Here is a 25,528-nt window from a genome sequence, read left to right as displayed (position 1 = left end):
GACTTGGCTTATTCCTATTATTTCTCATTGGCCAGAATCACACCCATTTTCAGACCTGTCAACTTTTCATGGGAACAGGACCTCCATGATGTTTTCAACCAGTGTCTCAAGCTGAAATATCTTGATGCATAACCAAGGGATCTTGTAAAAATGCAGATTTTGATTCAGTAGATCTAGAGCAATCTCTAGACTTTGCATTTGTAACAACCTGACAGGTGATCCTAATGCTACAACTTATTATAGGTATTGTGAATTAACCAATATTACCACTACACTACTTTATGTCAGGAACTGAACTTGTCAAATAAATACTTCATGCACCCTGCATGATGAAGCTTACTTAGTTTACTAGAGGAATCATAATAGTAATTCCAGTGACTTGCCTAGAGTTACTTGGTAAGTGACGAGTCTCAGCAACCTGTACTGGAGACAGAATAAATAAGAAAGCATGACAAGGATCTGGGGAGGAGGTGAGAGAAATGAAAAAACAAAGTGCTAGGTTATAATCCTTGGATCATATAATTTTGTGGTTCATTTCTTAGTATTTCTCAGGGTTGGGGATTTTGAAGTGGAGAATCACATAAAAATCTCAAAGCAGGATAAAGAGCCCAGAACTGAAGAATATAAGGTAGAAAACTATATGTAAACACTGCTGTATAAGAGATAAATTTACCATTACTTCTTATTTCCTTCTTCCATAGCCCTGCTTACTCTGCTAAATTGATAGCTTGTAGGCAGGCAAAGACCTATTATTTTGGATTATAAAAGAAAAAGTTATTATTTTTGACTTCTGAAATGTACATATCACGAATTGCTACTTTGAAATGTAATGCCTTACTGAAAGTAAATAAAGCAAATCAAGTAAAGCAATGTCTAACATAGTAGATTACATTTCTCATTGATACAATGCATTGATCAAGGCTCAACAACAAATAATCAACTCACTGGACCGTACCTATGATACAAATGAAACAAAAAGCAGCTTTGGTTTATTTTAGAGGAAATACTACTGGATTTTGTGTCTTTAAACCTAGTTTTGAGTTTTAATCCTGCTACTAACAGGCTGTGTATCACATTTTTAATCTTTCTGAATTCTTATTTTATAATCTTTAAATGGAAATGACTATCACAGAAGGTTTGTAATAGAGAACAGTGACAGAACCAAGGTAGTAGCTGATATAATATGAGGTACATGGAGATGCTTATTAAATGATTTTTGAAGAAAAATCTGAATATTATGACTCTATAATTATTTTTATTGTTATTTTATTGCAAGAGATAAATAGCACCTAAGTGTACTATGCTCATTAATTATAAAAACAATGTGTATCCTATATAAGCATATATAGTTATGTTAGTATAGTAATATACACAAATACAAACACAATGTAATCAACTTTGTGATCTCCTGATGGTCCTCAACATCTCTGAGTTTAGAAAGAGCTTGGAGTACATGATCTCTAGATGTCCTGAGGTTCTGTATTTCTGTGGCTTCCTTTTATTATTAATTTTAATTAATGATTTATATATATTTTGTTATAAAAATTTATGAAAAACTAAGGAAGTTTTACATGACTTTTGTCTTTAAAAATACCAGTGAATTTAGTCCATTTTAACAAAGAACTTGAGTACCCACTAAATAATGATAACATACTACATATATGATGCTGTGGAAGAAAAAATACAAAATTTGAAGCCCTACCTTCAAGATGATTTCAGTACACAAAAAGATAAAAGGACATGTATAGAATATATTGAAGAAGAGATTCAAGATAGAAATGCTGGTGATTACATTTTTATGATGATCTTTGAGTTTTTGGGACACTATTCATGGTAATTTCAGTGGGAATGGAAAGTGAAGAGTATGTATAAGTTGATGAAATGTGAGGTTGAGGCAGAGAGGACGTTGTTAGATTTCATAGCTCGTGGCACTGTGGGCATCAACTAGGAATATCTAAGAGCTTTTGGTCTCCCTTGTTGGGTAATTCAGATTTTTCATGAGAGCAAATGACTGATTGCAGCAAAAGTCAGTAGTGGTCTTGTAACTGTTGCAAAGAAATAGTGTATATCCTGTATTGGCAGTGTATAACAATGGAAAGTTTTTAAAAATCCAGAATTCTTTCAGGCTAGTGAAAATCTCTGAAATGGCTGCTTGTAAAAGTAAAGGGTCAGAAAGTAAGGTCTCACTGACAATGCGGAAGATTGAAAGAATAGGAGACAATGTCACGGGCAATTGTGATTCAGACTGAGAAAACTATCTTAGCGTAGGGACAAGGTAGTAACGAAGGCTGTTGGGCATCACTGAGGCCAGAGTGAGTTTTGGGATCACTGAGAATATTCACAGAACTATAGTGGAGAGGATAATCTGACCTGATAGATAACTGACTGGAAGGCTTTTTGGGCAAGCTGGGAACTCTGGAAGTTGAGAGGCTGTTGAGTGGGATAGTGAAAGAGTGGCCTGCAAGTGAGGAACCAGGATAAAGGGTAAGAAAGTAGAAGAAAATGTGCCCTCCTTTGAGAAAAGTTTGGAGGCAAGTGTTATTGTGAGTTGAATGTCAATTAAGATGGAAAGATGAAATAATAATTATTCAGAGGGAAACAGTAAGGGTACTTAGTAACTCTTCACAAGAGAAGACGGATTTTTGAAAAAGACATGGTGTTAAAAGACGTGAGTGTTGTATGTGCACAAGCAAGATGATTTAGAAGACAAGGTGGGCAGCAGGAGTTGGCTGGTCTTGCCAAAGGAAGAACTGAGAAAGGTGATGGAAGATGGAGAGCACCACTGGAGGGGTAAATTAGGGGAGGATGAGGTGAGGGCATGTACCTGTCTAAACAGTGCTGAGTCATGGTCTGCCTTCCAATTAGAAAGGTGGTATCAAATGATATGATAATTGAAAAAAATGCTGTTTGAGATTCTCCTGTGTAAAATTTTGGTTTGTTTGTTCATGTGGTTTATAGGGTAAGAGAATTTAGGCTAGATTTTATGGATTTATATTTTAGGGCTTTTGAGTATAAGCTGCCTTTTCTCTTTATTTATTTATTTATTTATTGGTTTTGTGTTTTTGCGGTGCGCGGGCCTCTCATTGCTGCGGCCTCTCCCGTTGCGGAGCACAGGCTCCGGACGCGCAGGCTCAGCGGCCATGGCTCACGGGCCAAGCCGCTCCGTGGCATGTGGGATCTTCCCGGACCGGGGCACGAACCCATGTCCCCAGCATCGGCAGGTGGACTCCCAACCACTGCGCCACCAGGGAAGCCCTCTTTATTATTATTCAGGGGAGTGAGCAGGGGATCTTGGTGCAAAAATCATGGAATATGTGGGTCAGGAAAGAAGAGTCAACAAAACACTGAATGAGTGAAAAATTTTGACTTTAGTCAAAATTGGGACTTTTTTGTCCTTAGGTATATATGCATATACAGACACATACACATATGTATAACATAATTTGCACATATATATCATTTCAGATATGGAGAAGGGTGTTAAAGGTACAGTGGATTTTAAAAATTATTAAATAGGGTGATTCCTTTATTATTTACCTGTTTAAAAAAAAATGCAGTGTTTCAAACATACAAAAACAATTATAAAAAAAGATAAATTGACCACTAACATACTCACCACTCTAATAGAAGTTGACATTTTTCATTTTTGTCTCCTATCTTAATTTTTGTTAAGGACTTTTTTTTTTTAGATTTAAACATGTATTTCAGTGGAATGCAGGAGATGTTCAACTTTTCTTTTTACCAGGATCCTACTGGTTTTAGTTTGCTTAGTTTAACTGCCACATTGAATTTTACTGAATGGATAAATCTCAGTTTATTTATCCACCACTCAGGAATATGTGGATCTTTCCCATACTTAACTATTACAAATGATTCTGAGTTCAACATTCTTGTACATATCTGTGTGATCACACATAGAAGAGTGATCCAAACATAGAAATGTAGAAGTGGAACTGTTGGGTCCTAAGTTTTATGCATCTTCAACTTTACTAGATAGTAACAAATTATTTTCTAAAATGACTGTAACCATTTACACTTCTAGTAATTTTATGGTTCTGTTTTCCATATCTAGTGATGAAATGATATTTCAAGTAGTGTGAAAGGGTACCAGGAATACTTAGCATTTTACTAACAAGAAGTTAGGATGAGGATCATGACCAATTCTCTCTCATAGTTGTAGCTTTTCTTTGCCCTTTGTGCTATCTTTGACATAAAGAATTTTTAAATTTAGGTTGAGGATCTCTTTTCATGGTTATTAGACATACACATTTTCTCTTTTTATAGCCTGTCCATTTTTTGATAGGGTGGTTTGTCTTTTTTCTTATTGAACTGTAGATGAATTTTACATAACCTGGCTATTTATCTTTTGATGATTATTTTCATGACAAATATCTTATTACAGTTTGTGTCTTGCTTTTTTCACTTTATTTATGATGTCTTTCAACATATAGAAGTTAGAAATTTTATTATAGTTGAATATTTCAACCATTTCCTTTATGGTCTTGTGTGAGGCACCCTGATACTGTAAATATGTTTTTCCAATAGTTTATTTTAAAAGTTGACAGATATGCTTTTAACTTTTAGGTTCCTTTGATTATTTCTTTTAAATGGTATAAGTTGGCTGTTATTAATGCCAAAGAGATAAAAGTTTGCAAAGAGTACAGATTTTGGTTTGACTCTAAATTATTCATTAGTATTTTATAGTCACGATCGCATGCTACACATTTAGAATAGATGCATTGGGCATGGTCTCAGTCTCCTGAAGGGGACAAACCTATTAAGCACATGCAGTATAGTATAAGGGCGAAAAGAAGACTTTATATATAGAGAGTCTGGTAGAAGGGAGGGGGCAGTGGTTCATTTGCCAAAGAGCCATTAACTGTCCTGCTAATTCATATACTCTGGGCTAATAACAATTTTATGGAAAACTGAGATTACTATTATATAGTTTCAGCATTTCACCCCTTAAAGGATAGCAGTGTTTACTTACATACTTTTCCTGATTGAAAGACAATGGTAAAAATTTGTGGGGCTACACAGATATTTTCCGCCTAATTTTTTTTTTTTTTTTTGCGGTACGCGGGCGTCTCACTGTTGTGGCCTCTCCCGTTGTGGAGCACAGGCTCCGGACGCGCAGGCTCAGCGGCCATGGCTCACGGGCCCAGCCGCTCCGCGGCATGTGGGATCTTCCCAGACGGGGGCACGAACCCGCGTCCCCTGCATCGGTAGGCGGACTCTCAACCACTGCGCCACCAGGGAAGCCCTTTTCCGCCTAATTTTAACAAACAAGAATAACTTATCACAGATGTTCATTGCCAAGATGCTTTAGATTTCTGGAAATGTTAAGAACCTGATTTTTAAAGATTGGTTTCTGTTCACAGAGGCGAAATGGAGAAGATATACCAGTAGCCCAGACTAAGAACATCAATCACAGAAGATTTGCTGCTTCCTTTAGATTGCAAGAAGTGACAAAAACCGACCAGGATTTGTATCGCTGTGTAACTCAGTCAGAACGAGGTTCTGGTGTGTCCAATTTTGCTCAACTTATTGTAAGAGGTAAAGTAAAATTGCTTTCACTTCATGAAATGACATCACTTCAGTAGAAAAAATGCAACCTTTGTAGATATTTGGATCGAGTTTTAAATCAAGTACTCTTCATCTCAAGTCACTATAAAACCATATCATTATAAAAGTTCTGAAAATGTCTTAAGGTCAAATTAAGGCTGTAGTTGTATAGTTTGTCAGGCAAGTTTATAGTTGTAGACTTTGTCAGGCAAGTTTTCAACAAATGATTTCTATCGAAGGGAATCTATTTTTAAAAGCTCTAATAGGGCTAAACATATAAAATACTTCATTCCATATTGCCATCATCTAGTTTGCATTTTAACTTTAGATTGATTTTTCCTGTTTACAATAGTTCTCTAGATACTTTAGTTTTTCAAAGCATTGTGGCAATTATGTCAAGGTCAAAGTTTCTATCTCCGTGTATACCTGTAAATTTTACCAGTATCAAAACCCAGCTGTGGCTGTTCACTAATTCTGGCCCCCTGTGGAATCTTAGAAAATTATACTTTCTAAGAGGTCCTCAGTATTCTGGGATACTAAGGCTACCAGAAGAATTGTGAGGGATTATGACGTATCAGTACATATCTTTAGTGAATACTGGAAAAACAAGTACAAGTGCTCAATGTATATTACATTCATTGAAAATTGACTGAGTCCCTATATATTCCACTGTTCTAGATTGTGGAGATACAGTGGTTAGTAAAATACAAAGACTCTGCCCATATATAGCTTAACACTGAGGTATATTAGGTACATCATATAGGAAGATGTTGAAAATGTAGTATCAAGTCATGGTATATGTTATGAATAAAAATAAATACACAAAATTACAGGGATTGATATTTTAGTTAAGATTATCTGGAAGGCCTCTTTGAGAACGTGACAACTGAGCTGAAACCTTAAAAAAATGACGATATCAGCCGTGTGAAAATTTAGAAGAAAAGCAGCTTTGTTGAATAGGCTATCATGCATCATTCGATTACGACACAAATGAAAATAATTATAAACCATGTAAGTCTCTTCAAGGAGAAGTTTGGCAGATTTTAACAAAAACATCTAAAGTGGACTGAGATTTGTCAGAGACATCAGGGAAGGCCTTTGTCAATGACTTTCTTTGAGATAGAATCTGAAAGTTGAAAAAAAGTTGCCCAGATGCGGATTGTGGATGTGAGGGGCAGGGGTAAGAGAAAGAAGGACCAGCAAGCAGAGAGCAAGGCATGTGTCAATGCTTAGAGGCTGGAAGGAGAAAATGAGGTACATCCATATTCAAGTTAATATATTTTATAATGCTTGACATCAAATGTATTTTGATGTCATGTATTATTTCATTTTAAGATTTACTTGATAGCAGAAGCTAGCACACCATTGTAGGGCAGTTATACTCTAATAAAGATGTAAAAAAAAAAAAGATTTACTTGATTTTAATACTTTAACCTTTAATACTTTTTGAAGAAAATTGAAATTCAGACTATTTGATAATTGCTCAGAGCCACAAAGATCTAATAACTGGCTGAGCCATAATTTAATTCCATGTTTCTTTTTTTTTTTAAAGGAATTTTGCCTTATTTATTTATTTATTTTATTTTACTTTGGCTGTGTTGGGTCTTCGTTTCTGTGCGAGGGCTTTCTCTAGTTGTGGCAAGTGGGGGCCACTCCTCATCGCGGTGCATGGGCCTCTCACTATTGTGGCCTCTCTTGTTGTGGAGCACAGGCTCCAGACGCGCAGGCTCAGTAATTGTAGCCCACGGGGCTAGTTGCTCCGGGGCATGTGGGATCTTCCCAGACTAGGGCTTGAACCCGTGACCCCTGCATTGGCAGGCGGACTCTCAACCACTGCGCCACCGGGGAAGCCCAATGCCTGTTTATTTTAAAAGAGATTTATTTTAGATTACTAGATTTCTCTTGTTTACCTGAACTGAAAAGTAGATTTTATCAAAGCTTGGTGTTCTTTACTTGGAGAAACTCCATTATGGCTATTCTAGGAGTGTCACTTGTGGAGTGAATAATTATTTCAGTAAGATTTATAAAAGGACACTCCTTGAGTTTCATAGAAAGTTTTGGCTGTTTTTCTTTCCCTTTTAAAATTTTTTTATTTTTTAAGAAAGTCCTGGCATTTAACCCATATTTTGTTTTAGATTTTATATTGTACCTGTTGGTTTAAGATATGATGGCACTTTGAATGGACTATCCAGAGTGTGTTAACATCTTAGAAACGTATTTTGATAGTTTTGGCAGTTTTCTTTTTCTTTTCAACATATTTTAGTTTGTTATGTATCTAATACTTACAGGTGATACTCTGCTTGGTGTTTTATTTGAAAACTAATATAAAGCAATATGTTTTCTTGTTTGTCCAGATAACCACCGAATAAATATTGCTAACAACAAAACACACCCTTCAGGGTCAGCTCTCCTGGTGTTGAAATAGTGCTGTGAATTAACTATGGTGACAGGTCTTGTCTCTCACTGGCACTTTCAAAGCTGACATCCTGTTACATGCATACAAAAGATGGTAATTTTAAAGGAAATTTTGGGGGCAGTGATATGAATAGTCCTTAATAAGATCTGGCATAGTATTGCCTGTTGTCAAAGATGACCCAAGGGTAAGAGTTTATTAGTGCATTTTCTCCTAAACTGAAAGTGACAGGGCATGCTTAAGGCTTTTTGGTTGCTGTTTGTTACAAATGAAAATTTCACTGCAAAATTCTCATGTTGAAGAGTATTGATCCCTGTTCTCCCACAGCCAGAGGAAGAAAAAATAAAGTACGCTTAAACAGAATATACTTTATCACAACTTTAGGTTTGCTTCCAGATCATTTTGAGTAATGATAACATTTTGTTTGTGAAAGCCAATCTTTATTGACAAAGAAGTTTTTACAGAGATGAGATGAAGAGCAGATGTTTTGCTCCATGTTTCTACAAAATGGAAGTGTAAAAAATGTGAAATAGTTGAAATGTTGTTTACAAGTTTCAGACTAAAAGCACCACCTTTGTAGTCTAAGTTATGTTATAGATTCTCAATCCTGATCTCATTTGCAGTCTTCTCCTTTCTTTTCCACCTGGCTGAATCAAAGACCCAACTAAATTTTTAGCCAACTGACCCACAATGAACTATAAAATTCTGATTGCTACAACTGACACTCAATTTCCATTCCCATTTGTTAGCTGTGTTTTTAAAATTTTTATCTGTGAAACTCCAATTACATTTTTGAAGTTCTTTAATGTGAAAAGCATAGCATTTTGTTTGTCTTTGTTGTTGGTTGGACTTTAAAATTTTAGTGGCAACTATTAGCCATTATCAAAATTCTCTGGACATACATATTCTGTTAATATTTTTATCTATTCCTAATGAATGCCACTGACCTCTAGCTGTAAAGTGAGGTGAATGTCAACACATGTACCAGTGTAGGTGGGCCTGTAAAACAAATTTTGGTGTTTAAAATCATGAGGACTTTGGATTCTTGTTGGTACTTCCCTTTGTAAGACAATACAAATTAATGTAAAAAATAAAAATGTATTTGCTGACTTTTATAACTAGAAGGTGCAGAGATAGGCTTCAGGGTTGGTTCATTTAGTCAGGAAGGATCCAGGTTCTTTCCAGTTCTTCACTCTGCAGTTCTTAGTTTTGGTTTCTATCCTAAGCCAGTGTCTCTTCATGGTCATAGGATAGCCATATGGCTACATACTTCTTTGGTCTCATCCACTTGGGGATAGAGAGAGAGGTTACGACCTCTCACAGGTATCAAAACTTGCATGGCTGCATATGAAGAGACAACTGGAATGGCCCATAGAGAACTTCTGTAAGTGGGACTACAGAGCATAACAATGCTATTCAAAGGCAGTCATTAATTCTATTCAGGTAAAATAGGAATTGAGGAAATTTTTCAGAAGAAGGTACAACTTTACCTTGAAGGACATGCAGAGTTCGGAACTTTGTAATGTGAGAGAAGGTTGTAGTTTATGTTCCATTAGAGTATGTCTAGTTCAACTTTGCTTGCTACAGCAGCTAGCACATGTTTTTACACAAAGACAATAAATAAAATGTAGTTGAAGTCAGAGAGTGGGGCTGACCCAAAAAGATACAGGTAATGGATGATGAACCGCATTTCCCCCTTACCTACAGATGGAGGGAAGATTGCTGGCATACAGGAAAAGATGATGGCAGTTGTTTTTTGTAGGGTCTGAACCTGTCGCTTTCCTTCTCATATGAACTAGGGAGGGTGACTTTCTGTTTAGCATGAATTTTCTTCTCACTTGAAAAACAATCTTGATTTAACTAATATGTTGTATTCTATTTTTTGTTTTTTGCATATATCAGTTAAAAATTAGATCTGACTGTCTCATTTTAGTATTTTTATATTAGAAGCAAGGACATTTGGGAAGTGGAAAACATGACATATTAATACTTTTCTTGGTGGTGAAAAGCCATGGAATTTCTAGCTTGAGTCCTTCAGCATTCTGCTTAACACCACACACTATTGATTTTTAACTAGTTTTCATAGCACAGCTGCCAGACTCTTGAATTCATATAAAGGTCCTTTTTCTTAATGGTGACTTGAAGATCCCTTTTCTTTGCTTCCATTGTGAAAACTAGTCAAATTGACAGGAAATTTAGAGTTACCTTGGAGAATTCAATTTAAACATTTATGTTTTACAAATCTGAACTATAATAAAAGTTTAAGAATGCACGGATAAACCACATACAAATTTCCCCCAACTGCCCCTACCTGGCTAGGAAAGCACCTGCAGTCAGTCAGGGGATACCAAATGTTTCAAATATGAAGGAGATCCCAAATGTTGCATATCTAAAAATGTTACATTGCTACCCTTGAGTATGATAAAAGGAACATTTGAAGTCTCCTCTCATCCATAGTAGCTACTTGTAATTCAGGTGACTCAATGTACAAGATGTCTGGTACATTTTTTTTTTTTTTTTTGGCCGTACGCGGGCCTCTCACTGCTGTGGCCTCTCCCGTTGCGGAGCACCGGCTCCGGACGCGCAGGCTCAGCGGCCATGGCTCACGGGCCCAGCCGCTCCGCGGCATGGGGGATCTTCCCAGACCGGGGCACGAACCCATGTCCCCTGCATCGGCAGGCGGACTCTCAACCACTGCGCCACCAGGGAAGCCCGTCTGGTACATTTTTAAATTCTAAATGAGCAAAAGGATACTGGAGGTCCTTATTTCAGTTAGTATATTATTACTGAAGCTCTGTTCTATCCACTTTTGTGTACCATTATTACAAATACTTTTTGCTATTAATTTTCTCCTCCTCTGAGTTTCTTCATGCTACTTGATGAAAATCATAAAGTGTAGCACTTGTCTTGCCTGAGTGGTTATTTTCATGCTATTTATTTTCTTGTTTGTTTTTAAAATGAAAATGCAATGAGAGTTCTTTCCCAAAGGATTTCTGAGTATTTGCATTGGTGAGTCACGCATAGAGCTCTACCTAATGTTTAGCAGTTGAGTTGCTGGTCACTGTTCTTTTGGAGTGTGTCTTTGGGGATTTTGCTTTTGTTGAAGCTTTCTTCTTAAGAATTTGAGAAAGATCAAAGAGGAAGCAGAATGATTTGCATGCCAAATAATTCTTTCTGTTGAACTCTAGGGAATTTGATTTCAGAGCACTATATTTTCCTTCTGAACCTCTTAATTCTGTTCTCTTGGGGTCTGTGATAAATGTAATTTGCGTTCGTTTGTTCTAAAGGATATATATCAACTTCCCAGACTAACAGTTTGGGGCTAACTAATTTATATTCCCCTCTCTGCTCATTCTTTTTCTTTCTCTTCCCTACCCCAAACCAAAAAGGAAGCAATGAAGTCAATTTGTAACTTCATTGAAAAATCAGCTAGCAGTCTTTATTGAGTATTTAAAATGGTAAGTAGTAGGCACAAGGAAATTACAAAGAAGCCCCAGACATAGTTTCAGCTCTCAAGCAATTTATAATTTAATTAATTGTATAGGAAAATGTAGAATTCTTGAATATTTTGACAGAGTTTTGACTTTGATTTTGGTCACATTTTTAATTCCATAGGGGGGTAAAAATAAGATCCCCTAACAAATAGAAAATATACCAATGGGTATTTACCAAATTTATTAAACACTATTTTGGTAAATAATGTACTATAGAGTCTTATACCATTATAAACAGAAGCTCTTTAGCTGACAGATTGAAATCAGTCATCAAGGCAGACAGATAATTCATAGTGTTGAGTGGTACAATGTGTATAGATGGTGGTATAAGTATTGTGGTGGGACATGACTTGAGTTTCTTCCACTTTCCCACCACTTCATCTTCTTAAGAGAGTCGATAATAGCAGGCTTCCCAACCAGTGTATGACTGACAGGTGAATTTCAGCGTTTAGCTTTTCGTAGTTAACATAAACTATTTGCCAGTTAGATGTTCACATCTTTTTAAAAGCTAGCTAATACACATTCTGCTTACTAGTAAAGTGGCATCAGGAACTTGACTAAGTACAAACTAGGAAATACACAGAAACAGAAAACACTCATGAAATGTTAGGTAGAAGTTAAATATTAGGTAAATCAGTCAAAACCAACTTGTTCAACAAAGTCTATCGTATTTTACCGTAGAAAGCACTTTTCTTTCCAGCTGGGTTAATACAAATCATGTTATTTCCTTTTCCGAGAAACATTTAGTCTAGTAAGAAATAAAAACAATTGTAAGGTCAACACAAATAAGTACAGATAAACATTTATGTCTTGTTAGTCCTCAGCATGGATTTTATTTAGTTCATAGTTACTAGTTTTTATAAAAAAGAAAAAAAAATGTACCATTTTAGTGTTAACAGTGAGGATTTGGAGACTAAGGACTGGACAGAGGTTAAATAATTTTGGGAGTGTATGTGCAGCTTTTCTCAGTGCATAAATCTATAAGAACCTCTCCTTATACAGCTTTCTCTTAGCTCTGATGTTTGTTTTTAGAGAAGTGGCCTACAGAGGTGGTCTCATCTCTTACGGGCTATAGGGACAGGATTACATTTAACTTTAGGATATAATTTGGAAGGTAACTTTGTTTTGCTCTCCATTTCCTGCTTTCTGACCCCTAAACCAAGAACATATTTTGTTGTCTTTTCTGCAGTGTTGTGCAATTCGAAATCAGATTTAGTTACGATGGCATAGAATCTGTTCTTTTGTTAAGGCAACAAAGAAACTGCAAATGAATGAACCTGTATGCTTGTTGGAAAGAAATTTTACCCACATGGTTATTTACATCTTCCTAATTGCCACTGGCATTTTCTGTCATCTTCATATGCATATGGAAGAAACCATTGCTATTCTCATGTTACCATGTTACTCCCTCCAGTGACTTTCCTTCACATTAAGGAAAAAGAAAAATTACAGCACTTTCCTGGTCCAAAAGGCTTTAAATGAAACATGCCCTGGGTACCACTCAAAATTTATTTCCTATCACTCACTTCCTTCCTTAATCCACAGCAAGCATACTGACTCTTCCAAGCATACTCCTGCTTTAGGGCTGTTACACTTGCTGTTTCCTCCACCTGAACTTTCTTTGTTCCCTCAAATACATGTATACTTTCACATTCTTATCTCATTCGGGTTACTCTCATTTCTTCCCAAAATACCTAAAGGCCAAATGATAGTTATTTTCTAGTACAGAAGAAAATTCATTGATTTTGTTTTACAATTTTTTTCTCCAGAGTTATTTAGCTCTAACTTTTCAAAAGATCTTTATGTAATGCCTACCATTACTATGTGCAGAACAAATATTTGTACAAGAAAGTGGTCTCAAATACACTCACATTGTTGGGTGAAATGCAGCAGATAGAAATATAAATGTTATTTGACTGCTTCTTTAATTTTCCAAATTTTATTACATATCCTTTCTCAGCACTTTCTTTACCTTTAATGCCATGGCTTTTATCCATATCACTACCTTCTTTTTATTGTACTTTTTACTTTTTCTAAATTAAGAAAAATTTTTGTGCTGATACTTTATTTCTTTATTTTTTATTGAAGTATAATTGATTAACAATATTATATTAGTTTCAGTTTCATTACAAAATAATGGCTATATTTCCCTGTGCAGTACAATATAACCTTGTTGCTTATTTATTTTATACATAGTAGTTTGTATCTCTTAATCCCATACCGCTATCTTTCCCTCTCCCCACTCCCCACTGGTAATCCCTAGTTTATTCTCTTTATCTGTGAGCTTTTTACTTCACTAAACGTGCTCACTGGTCTCCCCACATCAGCACTTGCCTCCTCCAGGTCAGTCTTCACGCAATAGTAGACAGACTGACTATATCACACAAAGTAAGTCAGTGTGTGCTCTTCCCATTCTCATGGCTTCTTGTTCATGCAGTGTCAATCCCAGATGTCTCATTGCAATCTCTAAGGCCCATCATCATCTGGCTCTGTCCACCTCTCCAGTCCAGATTCTCCTTTGCTCACCAAACTCTAGGAACACTGGCTTTCTTTCACTTGCTTTAACGTGCTATGCTGTCTTCAACCTTAGAGCCTAGGTGTTTTCTGTCTGCAGTGCATCTTCACAAGTCTTCAATATATTACTGCATTCCTAACATCTGCCTCTACCACTAGATTGACTAAGTCAAGGAATTTTCCTTTTTGCTTGTTTACTGTTGTATTTCTATAGCCAGCACCATGGCCAATACCCAGCAGATATAATCAAATAATTGTTAAAGAAACAAAATATAGTATAGATTGTAAAGTGCCATATGAATGACATGGTCTTCATGTATAGAACAGAGGAGGACAGCCTCATCCTTGACTTTAGTGGTCAGGGAATGAGCTGAGGAAGAGGCAGTGTTTCATCTTACCATTGATGGACGGGTAGGATTTGGATAGTTGAAAATAAGTAAGGGCATTTCAAGCAGAGGGTGTTACATAGGAAAACATAAGCTCTTGGCGAGCAGTATTAAATATGGACCATGACACAGTGTTTTCCAGGGAAGAAGTCTGATATGAGCCTGAAAGTGTACTTTGAGGCTAATTGTGGAGCAATTTGAATGCCAGACTAAGGAATATAAATTATTATGTCATTTGATCTGGGAACTTTGGGGAGTTTTGCGGTAGGTTACTCATGTATTCATGTCTGTCTCAGAGAACTAGGATGAGAGATGATTTGGAGAATGATGAGTTTGCAGGGAGTAAGTTTAGGGGTCTCTAAAAATCTTAAAAACTTGAGATGGTAAGGCATCCTTGAGGGGGATTGTGATGGAAAGGGCAAGTCAAGGTTGAGAGATAATGGTGGAGATATTGTTAAGAACATTGTGAAATGACAGGGGAAAGAACAGCTAGCCTGGGATACTAGGCGAAATATGGTATTATGGACAAAAATTTGGAAGGCCTGTAGCAGAACTTATTTGAGAGCATAGATGGTAATTTTAGTTGTAAACTCTTGATTGGGGTACTGGAGAGACAGGTTTTAAATCTTTAGGCAGAAAGGCTTCAACTAGTTGAAGGTTATTAAACGGGGATTCAACACACGATAAATTAAACAATAGATAGTGTATAGAAATTCTTCGTATTTTGTAAGCTTCCATTTCATTGTCTTTAGCCAATATCATTAGAATTTTTCATGTTGTTAAACTTAGGATAAAAGCAGATGTATGCAGTTAAGTGGAAAATTTAGAAAGAGAACCCTGACATGGTTAAATATAATGTCTGTCTTTATTCCTGACATTATTCATATATAAAAACACATGTGAGATATATCATGTGTAAACACTTTTTCCCCTGCTGCTTCATGTAGATTCCTGGTTGGATTTGAGACTATCTGTTAAGTGGAACTCTTTTTCCTGTTCTCTGTAAAAACTTTTTACTTCACAGAAACAAAGCAAGCTCTCCAAAGACTTCACTTTCTCTGCTCTTCAGAATTTGAGTGCCCTGCATAGTAATGCTCCTAGACATGTCTTTTTTCTTACATCAATTTTTTAAAGCATTGGAAGGGGGGAGGTTTTCTTTCTAAGACTTTTGGCCAACAGCATTTCTCAGTCCTCAAAGAATGTCATTCACTGCAGCGGGTCATTTAAAAATATTTACTTAAGGACAGATAAAGAGTTCCCACCTGCCATAATTGTGCTATGTTAAACCCCCCACCAGGTTTGACATTTCTTTATATTGTGCAAGATTGTTAAAAAGTAGTTACCATGACCGGACTGGCTGATGCATCACAATGATGAAAAGCCGGGTGTTTGGGATTCAACATGGATGATGGAAATGCAAGATGTCAGCGGAGCTGTATATTAAAGAGAATTTGAATTGGAAACTGAATCCCAATCTGCCACTGGGAACATTTTGATCATTTTGATTTATTAAACTTTTATAACAGCATTCAGATGGAGCAGAATTAAAACCTTTTAGTCTAGGATAGTTTATGGTACACCAACCACTGTGTAACTGGTATCATTTTTGAAGGTTCTCTTAGCAATCAGTGAGGAAGGAAAAAAATGGGTAGGTGAGAGATTTATTTTAAAAGGCAGTTTTGACAAATATTCTTGCATTTAACTTTTTTTTTTTTTTTTTCCTTGCGTTATGCGGGCCTCTCACTGTTGTGGCCTCTCCCATTTGCGGAGCACAGGCTCCGGACGCGCAGGCTCAGTGGCCATGGCTCACGGGCCCAGCCGCTCCGCGGCATGTGGGATCTTCCTGAAACGGGGCACGAACCCGCGTCTCCTGCATCGGCAGGCGGACTCTCAAGCACTGCGCCACCAGGGAAGCCCGCATTTAACTTTTAATCCCTGTCTTTTGTTTGCATTGTGTCAAGGATGAAAACACATCTTGGAGTTTCAACCTACTAAGTACATTAAAGTTCTGATTTTTACTATTAAGTATATTTGAAACTCTGATTAATAGTTTTCAGATTAAATTATTGCATTTATGTACATATTATAGGCTATCTTTTCTTTCTGGCTTGTGTGCTTTTGCACTCAGAGGCATCTATATCTGTCTATATCTGTTTGTGTTTCTGAGTCTTATGAATAAATACTCAAGTAGAAATACTAATGCAATTCTGAAGCCTAACTTGCAAAACAAAACAAAATAATGTATTTTCCTACAATTATTGGAATTCTGTAACTTGGGTTTTTTAAAAATCATCTTTCGGCATCAGTAAGCATTGGTATTCTTTTCTGAACTGTGGCTCTGTAATAAAGAGAAATCAATTACTATTAGAGAGGCACTGTAGGTTAAAGGCATTACAGGTTCACATTTGGTTTTGCAGCTGGGAGAGGGTACTTAGCTGTGAGTCAAGAATGATGCAAAAGATGGATGAGACAGAGTTCAAGGAGCAGTAATGTGAGGGTCCAGGACTATCATTTCAAGCTGTCTGTGCAGTAATGATGGATGGTTTGGTGGCAAGAAGTAATAATACCAGATGATGAAAGACGCATCTCATCCTCTTGAGCCACAGCATACCAGCTACCTGTTGGAGTTCTGCGGCATAATGATTCCTGATTTGCAACCAAATGGTTTTGCTGCATTTAGCAACCCAGATTTTTGGCAGCCTGAAGGAAGCAAGTAGCATATCAAACACTCCTGACATTGTAAATTTAATTACCTCATATTTATGCATAGTAGTTGTTAACGGGATCTTATAAGCTATGCTAATATGGTAGGTAATTTGTTACCTCCAGAAATCACTTTCCATGTGTCTTCTCATCATTATCATGAAACATGATAAATGATCTAGCCCATGAGGTATAAATGAAAATGAAATAGATAATTGGATTCTATGTCTAAATTGTGGCTGGAATAGTCACAGCAATTATAATTGAATTTATCTCATAAAAATGTGTTTGGCAATATATTAGTGACCTTTCATCATCTTGAGCCTATGGTGTTACATGAAACTATTCTTAAGATACTTATAAGAAGTTTATCACAATTATTTTTAAAAATTCTCCAACACTTTAAATTTTCTTGCTTTACTTGCCTATATTTTTAAAGTACTATCTTGTTTATCTACAATGGGTTTAAGCAACTGATTCTGATAATCTTCTTTTGATACTGAAAATAAAGTGTTCTGTTGTTGCCAATGCCTTGATTGAATGACTTAGCAACAGTTCAGGATACAATTGAAACTGTTTTTATGAATACCTTTTGTCATTAGCAGCACATTTCTTTCTGCTGGGTGTTAGAACTATACCTTCTTGCTGAATGTGTGTGTTTTCTCTGATTCCTGTAAGAGAATTTCTCTGAAATACTAAAATAAAATAGAGTTTGTTTCAAATACCATCAGACTTTTATTCTTTCTCTCTCACTACTTTTCAATTCACCTTAAATAACAAAAATATTGTTTTATTATAAACATTAAAAACTCCAATTTATTCATTGATTTGATTAACATTTTTGAGCAGTGATCATAGGCTGATCATTGTAATTTTTACTAATAAAAATAACTAAGACACATGATCTTTAGGGTCTTATAATTCTATATGTAGCTATGGGGATATCTAAGTCTTTAAATTATAACATATTATTATACTTCTTCTGTGTGCATGATAATACTATAATCCCTTTCTCTTTTCTAGTTTTTTTCCACGATAGTCCAAGAAGCCAATAAAACTTCTGTTTATGCCTCTTCTTTTAATCTGCAACTAAAAAATAACTATTCCAGATGTAGTTAATAAGAAGTACATGGAAATTAAAGTTATCTGTAAATGTGACTTTTCTTTTGACTGAAATATGTCAATAAGGAGAGGATGTCCCTAGGGATTTGTTTCTCCTCTTGAATTTTTGTGCCTGAATTTCTTCACTTTCCTCTTATGTTGGTAGTCAGTGTAGCTTAGCACCAACTCATAAGCTTATTTTAGTAACTGGTTGAAGTAAAAGGGGATGGTGAACATGGGTAAGCCATTTATTCTTCTTTCTAGGTGAATGTAAATTTAATAAATCAGAATATAAATATTTAGTATAACCTGTAATTAAAGCACCCATTTGTAATAATTTTACAATGTGTCAGGTGCTGTGATATATGGTTTACATGCATTTATTTCTCTAATTTCATATTAACAACTTTTAACATACCCATTTTACCCATAGGGAACCTGAGGCTGACTGGTAAAGTTGCTTAGATCAGATGGCCTTTAGGGGCTGACCCCAGATTGTAACCCCAGTCTAACTCCAGAGCTCATACTGTTTTCACCTCACCGTGGCAACACTATGCTATACCATGTGCTATACTGCTTGACTACTGTTTTTAACTACATCCTGCCCTGACAAGTAGCATGATACCTATAACCTATCATTTTATACCCGTGATTCTCAACAGAAGAATAGGGAATGTATGACACTTTTAAAATCAAATACAGCGTATTTTAAAAACTGTGACCACCACACATGTCCCTATCCTAGATTCTGATGTACTAACATAAACATTTGCATGCATTCATGTTCACATGTCAAATTGTACATGCTCACTGAAGCTAGATTTCAGCAAGCCTAGGAGGGCTTTGTTAGAATCTAGGCAGAATCGTGCACATCTGTGGTTTGTGAAAAGCTAGGAAACTAACTATTCTGATATTCCTTCTGCATTCTTCTTCCCCCTCTTCCCTGAACATTCTTCTTGGATTTTACATCAAGAATTATGAATTGCCTCTGTAGCTCTACAAAACTTTGGAAATGTTTTACATCTCTAATAAGATTCTCTGGATTTTAAAACTTCCTTGATTGTGGAAAAAATAAATTATTCAAAATTCAATAGCCTGTCCTCTTTCTGAGGGTACAGTGCTTGGTAGTAAAAGAAAGTCCATCAGCTCTTATCCTTAATTTCATAAGAATATTAAAAACTTCAGGCAGCTTCCTGGATGGCAGTCAGCAAGGTGGGTTTTTCTTTGGTCTAGTCATCTTTGATCAAGTCAGATGAAAATCTCAGACTCTCAGTCTTGTTCGTATTTTTTAAAATTTCTTTCTTTATAGACTACCTCTATCATCTTATCATTTTTAGCTTGGTGAAGTAGGATTTAGAAAACTTTTAATGTATGCTCTGGAGGAAGTTTTCTCTTCCACTTACTCTATTTTTATATTCAAGGTAGGGATGTGCTCTGAGTAGCTCTTCACATTGAAAGTCAAATCAGGAGCCAGATTCTCTTTTTCAAATTATTCACTTGCAGGGTAGCTCCATTTCTGCGTTTGCTGAGTAAAAATCCAGAGAGATGCTATGAGATGGGCTCACAGAGTTTTTCTTTGAACTAACAGTGACAATGCAATCAAAGTTCAAATAACGTCAAGACACTAATGGCCTAAAATTGGCATGATTCCAGAATAATGTTACGTAACAGTAAATTTCAATAGAGAGATGCTATGGGAAATGTGTGAACTATGTAAAAGTAGTATATCATATATAGATGAATTCAAATAAGTAATTCTCAAGAATGTATAGTTAAAAGCAGAAAAAGTTCACTTGATGCTTGTATATAATGTAGTCACCAAATAATATGTTTTATTATACAAAGAACTCAACTGCTCCCTCCAAGATGAACTTGACTCCTCTTAAAAGCAGAAAGATTTTAATGCCTAAATTTTTGCAGATAAACATACCTCTTGTTTCTTTTGAACTCAGAGATTCTTACATTTTACAAGCCAAAAGAGCTGGTACAATGATGTATATAAGGAAAAAGACATAAACTAGTCTTTGTGAGTGATTCAGGAATTTTCAAGAGAAATTTTGACCTAATTAGATTTTTGCCATAAATAGTGACTTTAAATTTCAAATCTCAGGATGAGATTCTAATTGTATTATGTTGAGTTGTGTGTGTGTGTGTGTGTGTGTGTGTGTGTGTGTGTGTGTGTGTTGGCATGGGGGTTTCTGGGTAGGAGTCTGCCCAGAATTAGATTAGATACAGAGCCACCTTCCTCTCTACTTATTTTTTAATTTCTTATTTAAGTAGAGTGTAGATATGCAGAAAATTGTGCATTAAATATATAGCTTGATAAATGTATGGCTTGATGAATTTTCACAAACGAAATATACCCAGAATCCACATCAAAAGATAGAATATTACCAGCACCCCAGAAGCCTCCATCACTCCCCTGCAGTCACTAATCCAACTGCTCCAGAGTAACGATTGTCCCTGGTTTCTAATACTAATAAATAACTTAGGTAAGTGGAATTCTACAGTTTATACTCTTTCATCTGGCTTCTCTCTCCAACATTGGGAAATTCATTCATATTGTATGTATCTGTAGATCATTTGACATCATAGTTGTAAAATATTCTATCTTGTGAATGTGCTACAATTTATGCATTTTACTGATGATAGGCATTTGACTTTTAAGGAACAGTTATACTCATTTTGGGGGAGCGTCTACCTGGAAGTGGAATTGCTAGGTAATAGCATATACTTATGTTCAGCTTCAGTAGGTATAGCAGTTTTTTGAATTTACTGTATCAATTTATACTCCACCTTTCAGCTTGAAAGTTCTAGTTGTTCCATGTCTTCACCAACACTAGATACTATCCTACCTTAAATTACCTTTTTATGTTCATTCTTTCATTTGTTCATAAATGCATTTATTCAACAATCATCAATTGATTGCCTAATGTGCTAAGCACTGAAGTCTGAAGTCACAGACTTAAAGACAATATAAAATGTTTGTCTTTAAGGAGCTCAATAACTAAGGAGAGAGAGAGAAATATATAAATAAATCTCTTACAAGAAAAGGTACATTTATTTCAGGCTAGAGAGTGTGTGCTGAGGAAGGCTTCTCAGAGGCAGTGATAAATGAGCTGGGAGTTTTGCTAAATCTATAAATGGTAAAAGAGCACTTCAGGCAGCATTATACATGGTGAAGGTAGATGAACACAAAAGAAAATTTTCCCATAGAAAATACAAGTTGTTATATATGAACATGAGATTGGAATTGGAGAGTGGTAAGACGTGAGGCTGGACAGGTAAGCAGGGGACAGATCATGGAAGAGCAGTATTTTTATGTTAAGAAATTTGCAACTTTCATCAAAGTTTTCCTTCAACCTCTTAATAAGACATAATTTTCCATTTTTCTAGTGCTGCATAATAAAATACCCCAAAACTTACTCGCATAAAACAATAACCATTTTATAATGCTCACAGCTTCTGGGAACCAGAAATTCAGAAATGCACAGCAGGGGTGGGTTTTTCCTGTCCCAGGATGTTTGCATCCTCAGCCAGGAATACTCAAATTGAACAGCTGAAGGTGACTCAAACTCCTGGAGGTGAGAATCATCTAGAAACTTCTGCATGCACATGTCTGACACCTGGACTGGAATAACTCCCCAGCTAACTGAACTTTTAACATGGTGGCTCAGGGCTCCAAGAGCAAATATTCCAGGTTCCACTGAACAGAGGGGAAGCTGCATGGTCTCTTGTGACCTAGCCTCAAGTCTCATTCCACCTCTTCCACTGTGTTCTATATATTTAGGCAGGTCCAATATCACCTAGATTTAAGAAGATAGAACATGGATGCAACCTCTCAAAAGGAGGGTTTTCAAAAAATTTGTGGCCGTGTTTTCAAATCACCACAGTAACTATGTTATTTTATGTTTTTTTAAAAAAAATTTCCTGTGTGTTATCTATAGTACTGTGATAATCACAGAAACTAATATTTTTTTCCCCTAGCCGTTCTGCCTGTAATCACAGAAACTAGTATTTCTTCCCCTAGCCATTCTGCCTGTATCCCACACCTGGCACCATGGCTTAGAGTGCATAGGCTTGACCTTTGACTTCTTCCTTATCACCTAATTGACGTTTGATTTCATAAGGAAGAGAATATGAATTTACAATCAGTAAAGTATCCATTTAACATAGTTTGCATTTATATATTAAAATTAACTTTTGAAGCAAGATGAAAAATAAACAGGTACAAATTAGTGCCTATACATTTTCATAACATTATGCCTTACAGGAGTAATACATCTGGTATAGCTCTATGATTAATTTCCAAAATAACTTTCTTGACCTTTGCCCAATGTCAGATTCTTAATTTAAAACTCAAACATGGACATAGACATACATTTAAAAATATAAGTGTATGGTTTTGGAACAAGAAATGGTATCCTTCAGGTACAACAGGGAGATCTCTCAGCTATCTACTTTTTTAAGTGTGTCATTTTACAAAAATTAATACCAAAGAAGCATGATATTTTTTCCTTCTTTTTATAATACTTAAAATCGTAGGCTTTCTTACCCAATACCTAATTATCTTAAGTTCACTGATAGAGGTACTGTTTACAAGATTCTTTGGTGCCTATGAAAATGTTTGCGCATTTTACTTATGTTTGTTTTCTTCTCCCTACCAAATTTTCAATTGATCTGGCTAACGTTGCAGAAGGATGGGAAATTTGAAGTTCACAGAAAGAATATATGAATAGTTTGCATCAGTAGCCATTTCATGCCCTTATTTGTAAAAGTCATGATATTTATCAAAGTAGAAAAGGGAGGTTTCTTGTCACTTAGTAGCAGTGGCTGTGGAAGAAGAGTCCAACCCCTTAGCTGTATAATTGCATTACTTATGGTCTTGACACCCTTTATTTTACACCTAGAAACTTTCCCTAGCTGTGCACTGATGGTTTACAGCTTGGACTGCCTTCCAACATTTTATGTTTAGATGATATACTTTATTTTGATATTCTGAATGTCTGGATGCCCCATTATGGTGTGGAAATAGAGGTGGTTGAATGGAATGGAAATAAAAGGTCTCTTGCTGGCTGAGCTGTCACACTAGTGTAAAACATCCTTGGGCAGGTAACTGTTTATATGGCTAAATATTTTTAAAGTGTCACTATCTTGTTACTTTATCAGATAGGTCTGTAATTATTATTGCCAGCCTCCTATTTCCATCTGATTATAAAACTAGGTGTGGTTATCTTATTTTTGATGACATTCTGACTAATGGGGGTGATTAAAATAATTATTCAGAAGTCCTTGTAATTATGGTGACCACATTGATGGCTCTATTTTTATGGCATTCCCTTTTGTTCATTGTTATACCTGTATACTCTTGAGTTACCCATAAAAACCTGCTTTTATTAGTTCAGAGACTAGGTTCAGAAGTCTGTCCTCTGGTCCTCTGTTCAAGTCCCCTGACTCTTTCAAAGTTGCCATCAGGAAGAGTTGATCTAGAGTCACTGACCACATCTGATAAACCCATTTCACATCAAAAGTTCTTGATTTCCTGATTTAATCAAGGGCATCTAACCCCATAGGACACATAATTGTTTTTTGTTTTGTTTAATCTCAGAATTGAGGAAATGTTCTATAATTGCTAATTTGTATCATTTGTTCTTTGAAATGAATATATATTCGGAATCTTTAAACTACAAAACTGACTTGGGTCTGTATTAGCTAATGACAGTTTCTTTGATGTGAAGATTTTGAAAGTCCGAAAATTTATACTTTTTGAACTGGAAAGCATCCTAAAAATTATGACTATGCTGGAGTTAGTAGTACATTCATAAAGCCTATTATCTAAAAGAGCTATCTATAGGACTGAAGTCTTATTTAATTGTTTTTACTGTGTTATCAAAAATTCTCATAAAAAAGTAACTATATCACTTATATACGTAGAGGAATATGCCTGTCTAAAAGATGGTCACTCTCTACCTTCCAGAGTCATGTAGAAATAACAGGTAAATGATAGTTTCCTGATTGACTTGGGGTAAATAAAGTGTTAGATTTTACATGCCTGGGAACCAGGGTCATTGAATGGAGGGAGTGAATAGTATCTCCTGATTCCATTACTTGACTAAGTCATTACACTAAAGAAAAATAGCCATCTGTTGCTGGCTACATATACATAAAAACTACATGCATCATTTTGAATTGATTTGGAATAATCACAAAGTACGTATTCATAACAAACATATGCTTATTATATGTTATATTACAATGAGTCAACACAGCAGAGTATTTAAACCCAACGATCAAGATGGCCAACTTATATTGTGTTTGGTTATAATTAAATTTTGGAAAATTCTTCTAATTTCATAGGTTTAAATTTTTTTTATTTTGGAATTTAGATTCATGAGATTTTAAAAAATGTTTTTAATATTCTAGATTTGGAAGATTCAGGATATTTTTAAATAATACTTTTTTCTTGGTTACGTTATATGTGTTACATATACATGTATGTAAACATGTATATATGTGTGTATATGTGTGTAGATAGAGAAAGAGAGAGAAAAAAGAGATTATAATCTAGTTACAGAGATTTTGCAGTGGAGTTTTTCTTTCTTTCTTTCTTTCTTTTTTTTTTTGCGGTACGCAGGCCTCTCACTGTTGTGGTCTCTCCCATTGCGGAGCGCAGGCTCAGAGGCCATGGCGCACGGGCCCAGCCACTCCGCGGGCATGTGGGATCTTCCCGGACCGGGGCCCGAACCTGTGTCCCCTGCATCGGCAGGCGGACTCTCAACCACTGTGCCACCAGGGAAGCCCTGGAGTTTTTCCTTTAATTGCTATCTTTTGATTTAATGGAGTCAGCCATTGTGTCTTTACACATATTAATATAAAATGAATATAAATAGTATTATTCCAAATCCGTTGGCCTATTTAAATTCTAGGCATATTTAACGTATTACTGGGACATATATTATCATTGCCAAACACAGTTCCCCTCCTTTCTCCTACCATATATTTTTTATTGTCTTACCTCATAAAGGTGACTGATGAGATGGTGATGTGATTACCTGTGTATGACCCTAGACTTGAGGGATCCAAAGAGTTGAAGGCTCTCCCAGTTTTACTACTTATCTGATTGTTATTCTTGAAATCAATTGGATGTTCTTTCCCTGGAATGCATGAACAGTTTGAGCTCTGACCAAGCTGAAATGAGGGATTAAACAGCCATAAGAGAAATATTCTGTATTAATGACTCAATCAAATGGATCTATAATTTTCATCATAACATATGTGGTTTGCTGCCATGCCATATGGATTGTGGTAGTGATGGAGTCTTTTGTAAAGTTGTTGAATTATTACAGTAATTC

The 25,528-nt window shown here is 35.9% G+C and overlaps 1 protein-coding gene across 4 annotated transcripts in view; it reads left to right on the top strand.

Moving 5' to 3' along the window:
* PTPRK (protein tyrosine phosphatase receptor type K) overlaps positions 1-25,528 on the top strand; it is a 573,018-nt gene that overhangs the window by 312,973 nt on the left and 234,517 nt on the right. For all 4 annotated transcript variants that reach the window (XM_007461250.1, XM_007461251.1, XM_007461249.1 and 1 more), the window contains exon 6: positions 5,382-5,556. In XM_007461250.1, the coding sequence (XP_007461312.1) occupies positions 5,382-5,556 (175 nt within the window). The remainder of the gene's footprint in view (positions 1-5,381; positions 5,557-25,528) is intronic.

This window comes from Lipotes vexillifer, unplaced genomic scaffold (genome assembly GCF_000442215.2).
Source record: "Lipotes vexillifer unplaced genomic scaffold, Lipotes_vexillifer_v1.1 scaffold201, whole genome shotgun sequence".
Classification (NCBI taxonomy): domain Eukaryota; kingdom Metazoa; phylum Chordata; class Mammalia; order Artiodactyla; family Lipotidae; genus Lipotes; species Lipotes vexillifer.
Note: the sequence above shows the minus strand (reverse complement) of the source record. Positions and strands in the feature narration are given on the sequence as shown.